At 45.1% G+C, this 12,499-nt stretch overlaps 1 protein-coding gene across 1 annotated transcript in view; it reads left to right on the top strand.

Moving 5' to 3' along the window:
* tnfrsf1a (tumor necrosis factor receptor superfamily, member 1a) overlaps positions 1–4,208 on the top strand; it is a 34,828-nt gene extending 30,620 nt beyond the window's left edge. The window contains exons 6-11 of the mRNA XM_051932218.1: positions 671–751; positions 1,011–1,020; positions 2,280–2,409; positions 2,517–2,557; positions 2,772–2,883; positions 2,978–4,208. Of these exons, the coding sequence (XP_051788178.1) occupies positions 671–751; positions 1,011–1,020; positions 2,280–2,409; positions 2,517–2,557; positions 2,772–2,883; positions 2,978–3,246 (643 nt within the window). The 3' untranslated portion in view covers positions 3,247–4,208. The remainder of the gene's footprint in view (positions 1–670; positions 752–1,010; positions 1,021–2,279; positions 2,410–2,516; positions 2,558–2,771; positions 2,884–2,977) is intronic.
* The last annotated feature ends 8,291 nt before the right edge of the window (positions 4,209–12,499 follow it).

Genomic DNA, 12,499 nt, shown 5'->3' with positions numbered 1-12,499 from the left:
TATGACAAAATGGTCCTATTTGTAGGAGCAGTTGTAGTTTAACAATGGACTTTTCCAAATAGCATGGTTCCAAATGGCACATTAAAGCCCCAGCCCCATTTATTTTACAGTTCATCTTCTCATGATTAGCACTGGTTAATCATTTGCTGCCGATTACTTTCACCTTGTAGCATGCAGAAGACTACCAAAGATCTTTAGAACTTCTTTTCTTGCATTCAGACATGCAACACACCTACCCAGTAAGAATTGGGATAATTTGTTTGGTACTCACAATTTAAGGTGAACAAACCAGTGAATAAATACAACAAATCAGCAAAGTCATTTTAAGCTGCAGATCTCAAAAGTGACATTGCACATTGTCTCATTCAGATAAGACCAACAAGAAATCTAAATAATATTCAATGTAAAAGTTTCCTTTTCAACCTGTATTGATCCAATGTGGATTGAGTTAGGTGTGGAAGAAGTATCAGTGGTGAATATTTTCTGTGCCTTTTATATTTATTCTATAATTGCAAATTATTGACACTGAAATGCTTTTGATCTTTAACTAAAAAATTTTATTAGATAAAGGACATCCAAGTGCACAAAGATCTCATTTATCTATTTATAACTTTTATAGAATGGACCAAGTTATCCAACACTAATGTACATCTCTCTTATTTCTCCACAGGTGTGGAGATCACCAAGACAGCAGTTGCAAGTCGGCATGTCCAGCGCTGGTCACAAAACCCAGTAATGGTAAATATCTCTAGTGCTGCTGTAATGGCATAGAAACTTGGGAAAAAAAATCTTAGTTGCATGAGTCTTAACTCTGAAGTGGAAACATCCAAACATTTGTTGATGTGTTATCGGCTGACTGATACCTGCATAAGCCACTAGCCTAGGCTTGCAAGTCACAGTAAAATCATTAATTAATAAAATAGTATGTTGGTGGCCAAAATGCCCTTGCATAAAGAGAGAGACAGTTACATTCTTTCTTTTTTCTATTACTAAGACAATTTTGTGCTCAGTGGTTTGAGGGTGAAAACAGGCAACGTTTATTCTAAAATTATGGCCATTACCGACTTTAGATAATAATGTCTAGTGTGATTTTTATAAACATTTGAAGCACACTTTTGATGGTCAGTTTTTTAATATTTACTGAAGGGAGGAAACAGCTTTGGGCATTAACATTGCTTGAATTTCAAATCTTCTTTTTGGATTTTGCTTGTGCTGCCTCGCAGTTTGGAGACCCGGGAACCCGGGTCCTCCCTGCGTGGAGTTTGCATGTTCTCCCCGTGTCTGCGTGGGTTTCCTCCGGGCGCTCCAGTTTCCTCCCATAGTCCAAAGACATGCAGGTTAGGTGCACTGGCGATTCTAAATTGTACCTAGTGTGTGCTTGGTGTGTGGGTGTGTGTGTGCCCTGCGGTGGGCTGGCACCCTGCCCGGGGTTTGTTTCCTGCCTTGTGCCCTGTGTTGGCTGGGATTGGCTCCAGCAGACCCCCGTGACCCTGTAGTTAGGATATAGCGGGTTGGATAATGGATGGGGCGGCACGGTGGCGCATTGGGTAGCGCTGCTGCCTCGCAGTTGGGAGACCTGGGGACCTGGGTTCGCTTCCCGGGTCCTACCTGCGTGGAGTTTGCATGTTCTCCCCGTGTCTGTGTGGGTTTCCTCTGGGCGCTCCGGTTTCCTCCCACAGTCCAAAGACATGCAGGTTAGGTGGATTGGCGATTCTAAATTGGCCCTAGTGTGTGCTTGGTGTGTGGGTGTGTTTGTGTGTGTCCTGCGGTGGGTTGGCACCCTGCCCAGGATTGTTTCCTGCCTTGTGCCCTGTGTTGGCTGGGATTGGCTCCAGCAGACCCCCGTGACCCTGTGTTTGGATTCAGCGGGTTGGAAAATGGATGGATGGATTTTGCTTGTTATTCCATTTTTTTATTTGTTTGTATTTACAGTATATGTAGACATTAGCAGAAATCACAATAAGCATAATATCATGTTTTGACACAGTGACCATACCTGTATTTTGTAATCCCTGGACAATAGCTATGCTCACTCAAGAAAATCCTAGGTGTCCCAACCAAAGCTTTGTGAGGCAGTAATACTGCATGCTTTGGTGCTAAGGCTGGCCCTTCTACAAGGGGAGATTCTTATTGATAATAATGTCAGGAATGTACATTTGTGTGTGGCACACTGTTAGTACCTTGCTTCTACTTACAGTATAATATCTGTAGTCAACCTAACCCCATATTTATAGTTTCCCTTTTTCATTAAAGATTTGTTTCTATTTTTGCTTTAGTAGAAAAAAAACGACCTTTGGCAGAACCTATGCATCGCTGCACTTTCTGTTCTTGGCCTTTGTTTAATTGCCTTCAGTGCATGGAAGGTCTTCAAACACATACAACCCAGATCTGTCACAGTATATGATAATGGTAAGGAGCAAGTTATAAATGATGTTTACCTTCTTATTTGTGTATGTCTAATGAGGTAGATAATTTGTTTTCCCCAATTATAATTGTGTCTTTTTTTTTTTTTTTAGTTTCTCCCACTGAACCAACAATTTCAACAGGCACAACGACGGTAACTAATCTCTATACATATTTACATGTTTGTAGTAGGGTGTCTGTTCTTGTGCCTCATCTGGTTCCCATGGCCCTTGTGAATATGATTACCTGTCTTGGAATAAGCACGTTAGGAAATTTAATTAGGAATTATTTACATTGGAGCAGCTGAACAAAAGCTTAAGTGAAACTAGCGTAAATTAATCACATTTTATTTTAATTTTTCCATACAGCTGCCAATTGGGCAGGGAATTCAAGAGACAGCCACTCCAGAATGTATGTCTGTTGTTCAGTCAAGAAGCCCCGCTGCTCAGCTTCCTGATTGTATTCCCCAGTGCACAGATAGTAAGTAATCAAGTGATTCTCATAATTTATTCAACTGTCATTTTTTTGCTCCTTGTAACCCATTTCAATTCCCACGCTTTTTCTTTCTTCCCAGGTGCCTTTTTCTACTACTCGGTTATCAAAGTTGTGCCAGTCAATTGCTGGAAAGAGTTTATCCGTAGATTGGGCCTTAGTGACCATGAGATTGAGGTTATTCAGCGCGACCATCCGCATTGTTTCAGAGATGCACAGTATGAAATGATGCGTCGGTGGAGGATGAAAAATGGGCCTGTGATGCCAGGAATGCTGACAGTCACCCTAACAGACATGGAATTAGCTGGCTGTGCCGAAGAACTTTACAGCAAGTTGAAGTGGCAGGCCTAAACAATTATGAAGGAATGAGTCAGTTATCCTCTGTGATGGACATTATAGTAGCAGTGGGAAAACTATTACTCAATGTCTAGACTTCTCAGAAAACTACAAGATACACTCAAGTTTTAGTATACTGAGTGATCAATAGACCCTGTTTTTTTTTTTTTGCAGCTAATTTTAGAACAAAATACTATCAGGGCCTCCTAACCACAAGAAAGCTGCTGCAACACATATGGCATTACATTATTGGAGTGGATTCACTACATTTGGTATTTAAGCAGCATTTTTGTCTGCTTGAAACTTTGGAAAGGACAGGTCTGGCGTCCAATGACCCTGAATAAAATTATGTGGGTTTCAGAATATTATGTTGATTGCCAGTTATTATATTTAATGCTTACCGTCATCTGGTGGTCCAGGGTTATGAATCTTGTGTTTGTCATCTTTTAGACCTGGCAAACTTCATCTACACATAACTTGTATTCCTAATATAAGCCTGCAACAAGTGAAGGTTTCCAAGAGAGATCATATAAAGGATTAATGTGGTTCCTGAGGCGTTAAGCTGCACCAAAATATCTACGTTTTGATAAAGAAACCACTTCCTTTACTTGTTGAATCAGTCTGTGTATACCGCAGGCCTGACCTGTGCACAATCATATAGATGAGTTTTGACACCTATGTTATGAGACACTATAAAAATAGTCAGATCTTTTGTGATAAACACCATCACGCAGCACTTTAAAGGGCATGACCAATGTCTAGGTACACACAGAGATGTTTATTTACTTAGTGGATTTTGAACCTATGTCCTTGATCTTAAGTTTCATTCACTTAATGACCGAATCCCAAGGTATCTGTGCAGTACCTTTAATCCATTTTTAATACATTTACTAAAATCTTATAAGGCCCACAACCTATTCTATAGGGAATGGTCTCAAACATTAAAGGCTTTCTTTACAAAAATTAGATAATGATAATTTTTGTTATACCTTAACAGTAAATGTTGAGATTACCAAGTCAGATGTTCCTGGATTCAAATATTTTACGAGTAACTCTTAAAATGTGCTTTTTACTGATTTTATACATTTATTTTTTTATGAAATTAAAATATGAATTTAATAATTAAGAATGATGCTAGTTATTTTTATCATCTGGTAATTAAAATTGTGATGATTCTCCCCTTAAATCTCTAAGATAGGTTTTATGCAAGCCCAGTATCTTTTATTGGTGATGGTTATACGAGGGACGTTCAAAAAGTTAACTCTATTTATTAAGAATTTTAAAATAAATGACATCACTTTTCTACATAGTCACCTTCCTTTGCGATGCAATTTTCCCAGCGTCATACCAAATTTTTAATGCCCAATTACTACTCCTCCCACCTTCACCGTTTCCAACGAAAATATAAAAGTGCAGAAACATTTTGAACATCCCTCATATATGTCGACTTGTTCCCTGCCAAAGCTAAGCCTTCTGCTTTCTCCAAGCCAAAAAAAAAATCAATCAAGTAACAGAAATACATAACATTAGGATAATCAGAAACAGAAGCAATTGTGTATTAACAAGTACACTGCAAACAATCCTCCAAACACCAAATGCTGAAATCTACAAATAAATAAAATAATACTTGTGAGAAGCAGCCCGGACACAGACAGACGGACACCATTTTAAAGTCCACCACACGTTTATTTACACTATATACAAAGTCCTCAAATGCACAACCCCAGTGCCTCCAGCACCAATCTCCCACAGTCCAGGCCTCTTCTTTCAGTGCCTGCTTACTTCAGACCACCTCCAGTCCTCTCCAACTCGACTCTCGTCCACTCCTCACCCGACTCCAGTCATCGTTTGCCGGGAGGCGGCCCCTTTTATACATGCCCGGATGGGCTCCAGGTGATTCCCGACACTTCCCCGGACACTCCCCTGTGTGGCGGAAGTGCCAGCTGTGCTCCCAGAAGCCCTCTGGGTGTCCCCAGTCTTCTTCCCCACAGCACTTCCTGGGGGTGCACGGGCCCCTACAGGGTTAGGCTTCCAAGCCCTGCACCCGTGGCCCCCAAAGGAACCAGGGCGGTCACCCCCTCGTGGTCTGGAGAAGGCATGAGCCCTCCTCCTGTCTTCCTGGGCGTCCCGGCTGAGTGCCACCCCCAGCCGTGTGCCACAGTACCCCACCACAAGCTGAGACCCCCTAGGGGCCAGCAGCCCGTCCCGCGAGGGCAGGTCTTCCTCGGAGGGAAGCCGACATACTCCGTTCCAGGGCCCGGTCCTGCAAAATAGAAAACAGAACAAGGGGCGGAGACGTTGCCCTGACGCTGCCACTCGGTGTCTCTCTGTCTTCTATAGGGGCAATGCTCCCCCCTTTGACCGGCACCCCGGTGCTTGCCAGCTCGGCCCCCCTTTTGTGACCTCCATGCCCCTCGTGGTGGGACATCGGACGGGACCACATGCGCACCCATCACCTCAGCCTGCCGTGGGTTTTCCCTCTGCACCCGCAGAGGGCGGCCCTTCTCCGGATGTGAGCATCCTGCCTCACGTCCTCCCTTATCGGAGGAACCGGCATTCTTCCCTCAACTCCCCCTTTTTCTCTGGGACGTGGTGACGGACTGAGTCTCCTTATGGTAAAGAAAGAGACCCCTTCGCGTCTGCGTCCCTGTAGAACGGCTCGAGGCTGCGGCCGGCTTAGGTCGGAGAGCGCTAGGACCCAGGGCACTTATCAGCCCGCGTCCTGCCAACCCCCTCGCTGTTTCTCCCTTCGCCCTGTACGCAGCACCCACCGCCGCATCTACTGTAGGAGATCCCTCTCCTTGACTCCAGTCACAGGGTTCGCGGGTCCTTTAAGTGGGACCTTCAACATGCTGTACGGGATCGGCTGTACTCACCGTTCCTGCTGTACCGCTCCGGCCGAAGGTTCGATCGCCACGCCGTTCCGTCCGCTCTTGCAGAGCCTGCCCTGACGCGACTGCCTTCCCCTCCAGCTTCTGCACCTCAGGACGGAGGGCACACAGCTCCTGTGGATGCGACTCCACAGAACGCAGGTCAACCGCCAGCGCCCGTAGAGCCACAGACATGGACAAACAAACAGCCAGCAGGGGGCTTACCTCTTCGTCAGCCGCAGCCGCAGGCTGCTATTTGGGGCCCTTTTCCTCTGGCTCAATCGGGTCTCTTCTGGCCGCGAGATGGACATTCTTTGGTCCCGCATCTATACAGTCATTGGCGGGCACACAAGACATACCATCCAATCTCATGCCTGCCATGGGGAGGGACTTCTGGTCCGCCACCATTTTGGCTCTTCTCCCCCTGGTACGGCGCCATTCTGGCTCTTGGAGTTTCATCACTATTTTCTCAGCAGCTCTCCCGACTGCTGCCTCCGCACTGCCGACGGCCCGTGGACCGGCACACCTCTGCCACGGACGCGGAAACCTGGGCAGACCCTGCCTGCAACAAAAGAGGTGAGTCCGACCCCGCAGGGCCGACCGCCGTTAGGCAGGGCACTTACCTCCCGGTTCCCGTCATTCAGCCGTAACTGCTGTATTCGGGCCTTCCTATCTGCGATGCTGTCCTGGCTGCCACTTCCGACAGCGTGTCGGTCGGAGTCCACTGCACTCCGGCAACGCCCATTGGCGATCCTACGCACCCGGGGATCAGAGCCTTTCTGCGGACCGGTGGTGGTCCCTGGGGAGAATCGCTCACACGGAGTTGTGCATGCGCCGCGGGAGTGGCGTGTGTGTGGGTTCCGCTGCTGTGCCAGGCCGCTCACAGAATGTTTTTTCAATACAGATTCCTAACTTGAACCAGGCAGACCATCCTGCCGACTACGCCACTGTGAAAAGCAGCCCAGACACAGACAGATGGACACCATTTTAAAGTCCACCACACGTTTATTTACACTATATACAAAGTCCTCAAATGCACAACCCCAGTGCCTCCAGCACCAATCTCCCACAGTCCAGGCCTCTTCTTCCAGTGCCTGCTTACTTCAGACCGCCTCCACTCCTCTCCAACTCGACTCTCGTCCACTCCTCACCCGACTCCAGTCATCGGTTGCCGGGAGGCAGCCCCTTTTATACATGCCCGGATGGGCTCCAGGTGATTCCCGACACTTCCCCGGACACTCCCCTGTGTGGCGGAAGTGGCGGCTGTGCTCCTGGAAGCCCTCCGGGTGTCCCCAGTCTTCTTACCCCCAACACTTCCTGGTGTGGCAGAAGTGCTGGGGGCCCGGGTCCTTCAGGCATGGGGGAGCCCCCTGGTGGAGACCACGGGCCCCTACAGGGTTGGGCTTCCAAGCCCTGCACCCGTGGCCCCCAAAGGAACCAGGGCGGTCACCCCATCGTGGTCTGGAGGAGGCATGAGCCCTCCTCCTGTCTTCCTGGGCGTCCCGGCTGGGTGCCACCCCCAGCCGTGTGCCACATACTACATACTGTATAAAACCCTGAAAGAGAAAATATTTACAAAGAAACAATTTGCCTTAAAGACCCCAAACAGTTGCTAAATATATAACCCAGTCAATAATTTGGACTAAAAATTAAACCATTTGGTGAAGAAAGGATAATGGATGAAGACTGAGTTAAAATGCTACATTAAAGGGAGACATCAGTGTCCCAATAATAAAATTAACACATTACTTCTCATCGGCCTGTAGTTATGCTGAACTGTAAATGTGAAGACTCATCTCTTAGAAGTGGTAATCCATGTGGTTTGTCGGCTGCTTTGGATATCCTCTACTAATGAAATACGGTTATTCTCATGAATGGTATTGTCAGAAACTCAAGCTACTTGTCTTCCTTTCCTAATTTAAAATTACTGTTTTTATTGTGATTCCCTGGAACTACAGAGGCTCCAATGACTCATAAGAAGAACCAGACCCAATGCTCTGTGCTTTTGCAATGCTTGTAATTGAGATGAACAATGAGCTTATTTCACACATTGGCAGGCAAAAATGCACAGAATAGTGAAGACAGAAATGAATGAAAAAATTACATGGCAGCACTGCAAAGTTCATTTATAAAAATAATCTGTAAGCAACAAATAGCCACAACATTAAAACCACCTGCCTAATATTATGCCGCAAAAACAGCTGTGGCCCTTTGAGGCATGGATTCCACAAGATCTCTGAAGCTGTCCTGTTGCATCTGTCACCAAGACATTAGCAGTAGATCCTTTAAGTCCTGTAAAGTTACGAGGTGGGGCCTACATGTGTAGGACTTTTTTCCCAGGATATGCGACAGATGCTTGACCAGATTGAGATCTGGGGAATTTGGAGGTCAAGTCAATGCCTTAAACTCTTTGCCAAGCTCCTCATACCATTCCTGAACAATTTTTGCAGTGTGGTGGGGTTATTATCTTGCTATAAGAGGCCACTGCTATCAGCCCACATCTTTGCCATGAAGGGATGTATGTGATCTTCAACAATCTTTTTGAAAGGTGGTATGTGTCAAAGTAATACTCGCATGAATGACAGGACCCAAAGTTTCACAGCAGAACATTGGCCGGAACATCCTGCTGTTAACTTTTCCCCAGGCAAACAAATGTTTATGCACATGATCTAAAAGAAAATGTGATTCATCAGACCAGGCCATCTTTTTCCATTTCTTCATGGTCCAGTTGTAATGCCCATTGTAGGTGCTTTCAGCAGTGGACAGGGCTCAGCATATGTACTCTGAGCAGTCTGTGGCTAAGCAGCCCCATACCAGCTGTGATGCACATTGTTCTGACACCTTTCTTTCATAGACTGCATTATGTTTTTCAGCAACTCTTCTGTTGGACATTGGACCAACTTCTGTTGGAACATTGGACTAGACGGGCTAGCCTTCACTCCCCACATGCATCCTTGAGCCTTGGGCACCCATGACCCTGTTGCCGGTTCACCAGTTGTCCATTCTAAGACCACTTGTGGTAGGTACTAACCACTGCATACCAGGAACATCCCACAAGACCTGCCATTTTGGAGATGCTCTGACCCAGTCATCTAGCCATCACAATTTGGCCCTTGTCGAAGTTGCTCAGATCCATATGCTTGCTCATTTTTCCTGCTAACAACATGTCACCTTCAAGAAGTGACTGTTCAGTTGCTGCCAAACATATCCCACTCCATGTGCTATTGTAATGAGATGATTAATGTTATTCACTTCATATGTCAGTTGTTTTAATATGATGGCTTATCCATATTACTAACCGAGAATGGTAAACCGGATATGGACGCAGGGACCTGCCCGTGGACGCAGGAGACATAGTGTGCAGGCGCCACACAAAGCCCCCCTTCCCAGAGTGAAACGGGAGAGACTACGAACGTGCGCAGGCGCCACACAAAGCCCCCCCGCCCCAGAGCGAAACGGGAGAGACTACGAACCATCTGACATGCCGCAAGCAGGATAAAGCGAGGTTAGAAATAAAAGACAGAGTAGGAAACAAAGTAAAACGTCATAAAGAGGTTAAAGAACGGGGCCAAACACATGGAGAGCAGGTTACGGATGATGAAAACTGGAATGCAACAGCTTCAAAAAAACCTAGGCACGAAACACATGCACAGCGAGATACAGAATATAAAGGCAGAAACAACGACAGTTAAACGTCCACACCACACAGCGGAGGCAGACCCGGAAGGTGCAGGCGCCTACATCGCGCGTCGGAAGGCGCGGGAAAGTACAAAAGGCAAAGGCGCCTACACAGCATGGTAAAACCCGACATAATACGGAAGGCGCAGGCGTTGCTGCCATATTGTGAGTGGCACTAATGTGTAGTGAAGGCGCAGACGTCACCGCCATATTGTGCGTGGCACTACTGCGCAGTGAAGTTAGGAATAATGTGCTGCTTGGGATCGTACAAAGCGCCGAACGTGACCCACCGTTTGAAACTGCGGAGGCAAAGCAGGCACGGGTTCAAACCGAACGAGCTCGACTGACAGATATACGACTGCAACGCGCGTCTCAAACCGCAGAAGCAGGGCAAGCACGGGTTCAAAACAACGCAAGCTCCTACAACGTGCGTCTGAAACTACGGCTGCCCAGCGGGCACGGGTTCAAAACGCCGGGGGTAGGCGAGCGAAGCGAGCAGGGGGCGAAGCCCCCTTGTTATACATAATGCAAAGATGACTGACTAGTTCACACACTCACTCACTCACTCATTAACAAAACACTTTTCCTATTTTTTTAAAAAGTTGAAATTTGACAGGATGGTATATCTACAGTAGGTATCCGCTAACAAAGCAGAAATTACATTTCAGTATATCAATATTTAGGGGCAAATACCTTAAAAATCTTAATGTATTGACAGATTTGGTTGAAATTTGGTGATGTTATAGAAAAAAGGAAAATAAGTAGAAACATTTTTTGTGGGTAATTTTTTATTTGTCAGTATTTATTAATATTATGCTAACTCACATTCTCTCAGCTGTACGGAGAGCGAGCTTTGAAAGAAAGGCTCAGCAGAGGTGATTGAAGGGCCACATGAACAACACCAGTAACAAATAGGGAGGAATAGGGAGGATGGATAGCTGAAAACCGGGCGGTGTTCTGGACAAGAAAAACAAGAGGAAAATAAAAAATTTTGTAAATGGAAAGATTGGCGAATCTCAAGGAAGAAATAAAGCTCAATGGTTATATATGGAAAGGGGAAGAATGGCAAATCTCAAGGAAGAAATAAAGCTCAATGGTTAGGTAACACTTTTCTTTGTTGTTCACAAAGGCACTCTTGCGTACAGCTCCAATACTGTTCCTTCACATACCAGAATAAAAGTTTCTTTGCCCAGTTCTCTCCTGGTTATCTTTTTGTGCAACTCAGAAGCCCAAACACAACAATATATAGTTACATCTGTAGACTTTAAAGGGGGACTGCATACAACTGTTGAAAAACATGAAAGGAAATACTGTACTTGAATGAAGTTTGCATGTTCTCCCCGTGTCTGTGTGGGTTTCCTCCCACAGTCCAAAGACATGCAGGTTAGGTCCATTGGCGATTCTAAATTGTCCCTAGTGTGTGCTTGGTGTGTGTGTGTGTGTGTGTGTGTGTGTGCGTGCCCTGCGGTGGGCTGGCTCCCTGCCCGGGGTTTGTTTCCTGCCTTGCACCCTGTGTTGGCTGGGATTGGCTCCAGCAGACCCCTGTGAACCTGTAGGTTGGATAATGGATGGATGGACACATACCCAAATTTGACCTACTTACTGATTAGACATTTCAGTTCAAGCAAATACATTTTCCTGTAAAACTGAGTTTTGCAATAAACGTAAACAAAAGTCAAATCACTAGGAAAAGAAGAAATTGACCTAGTGCAGAATGTTTTCCTCGTGGACAATTGTGTATAGCATGTTCAAGAGTAAGCAGCTTCAATGACCTAACATTATTACTTATTATTTGATTGATACCTTCATCCAAGACGACTTATACCATTCCAGATACATTTGGTTAGTTGCAGCACAGGCACAAGAAGTGATCCCCATGGTCACAGTGTCAGTAGCAAGATTTGAACCCTCAACCTCATGGCTTGAAGTCCTACGTCCAAAGCCTTAAATACTACCTGCCAATATTATTAGCCCTTGGCAAAAAAAACAACAAAAAAAAACATTGTATATAAAAAGCACAAGTTAAATAGCACTTCTGATACACCCAATTAACCGTTGGACTATAAATGATGCCTGTTGCTTTATGGAATTTTCTGGATGAAACCACGTAATGGAGCTACTCTATTTTATATACAAATATTACGGTACTTTAAAAAGAAAACAAGATTTCAGTTCAGCGTCAGATTTAAAGGGATGAGTACAATAAAAAAAGCATATTCAGAAAAATAGCATGAAAAAATACAAGTAAGAGCTTTGAACATTACATTGAATCAGTGAATTTCAGAAGGCAGTGTACAAAATGAAGTTTTGCTACTATAGGCAAGAAACAAACAGAATATGGTCAAAGAACAAGGAAAAGGCTATTTTTGACATTTCAGGGTTGGCAGATCAGGTTCCTCACTTATAAAACTTACGTGAATTCAAGTATGAAAATATGTGCACGACAAAAAACAGGAAAATGCGCATTCCAAAAAAAATCTGATTTTATAAAACCTGGCGTAGGCACATTTGTATGCAATTTACCCTTTATAAATCACAATTACCTTGTACAAATGCATTGCGCGTCAAACACCGCCCTGAAACATCCATATATGGCATATGCTAATCATTCTTATACATATGCAATCGTGATGCTGCAGAACTTTATTGGCTGATTGAGCTGCATCGCTCCTGAGGCACCAAGACCACACTTCCACATTCAAAAGTATCTGGCTGTGCTC

This window comes from Erpetoichthys calabaricus, chromosome 9 (assembly GCF_900747795.2).
Source record: "Erpetoichthys calabaricus chromosome 9, fErpCal1.3, whole genome shotgun sequence".
NCBI lineage: Eukaryota > Metazoa > Chordata > Cladistia > Polypteriformes > Polypteridae > Erpetoichthys > Erpetoichthys calabaricus.
This window is presented reverse-complemented; position numbering and strand designations above follow the sequence as displayed.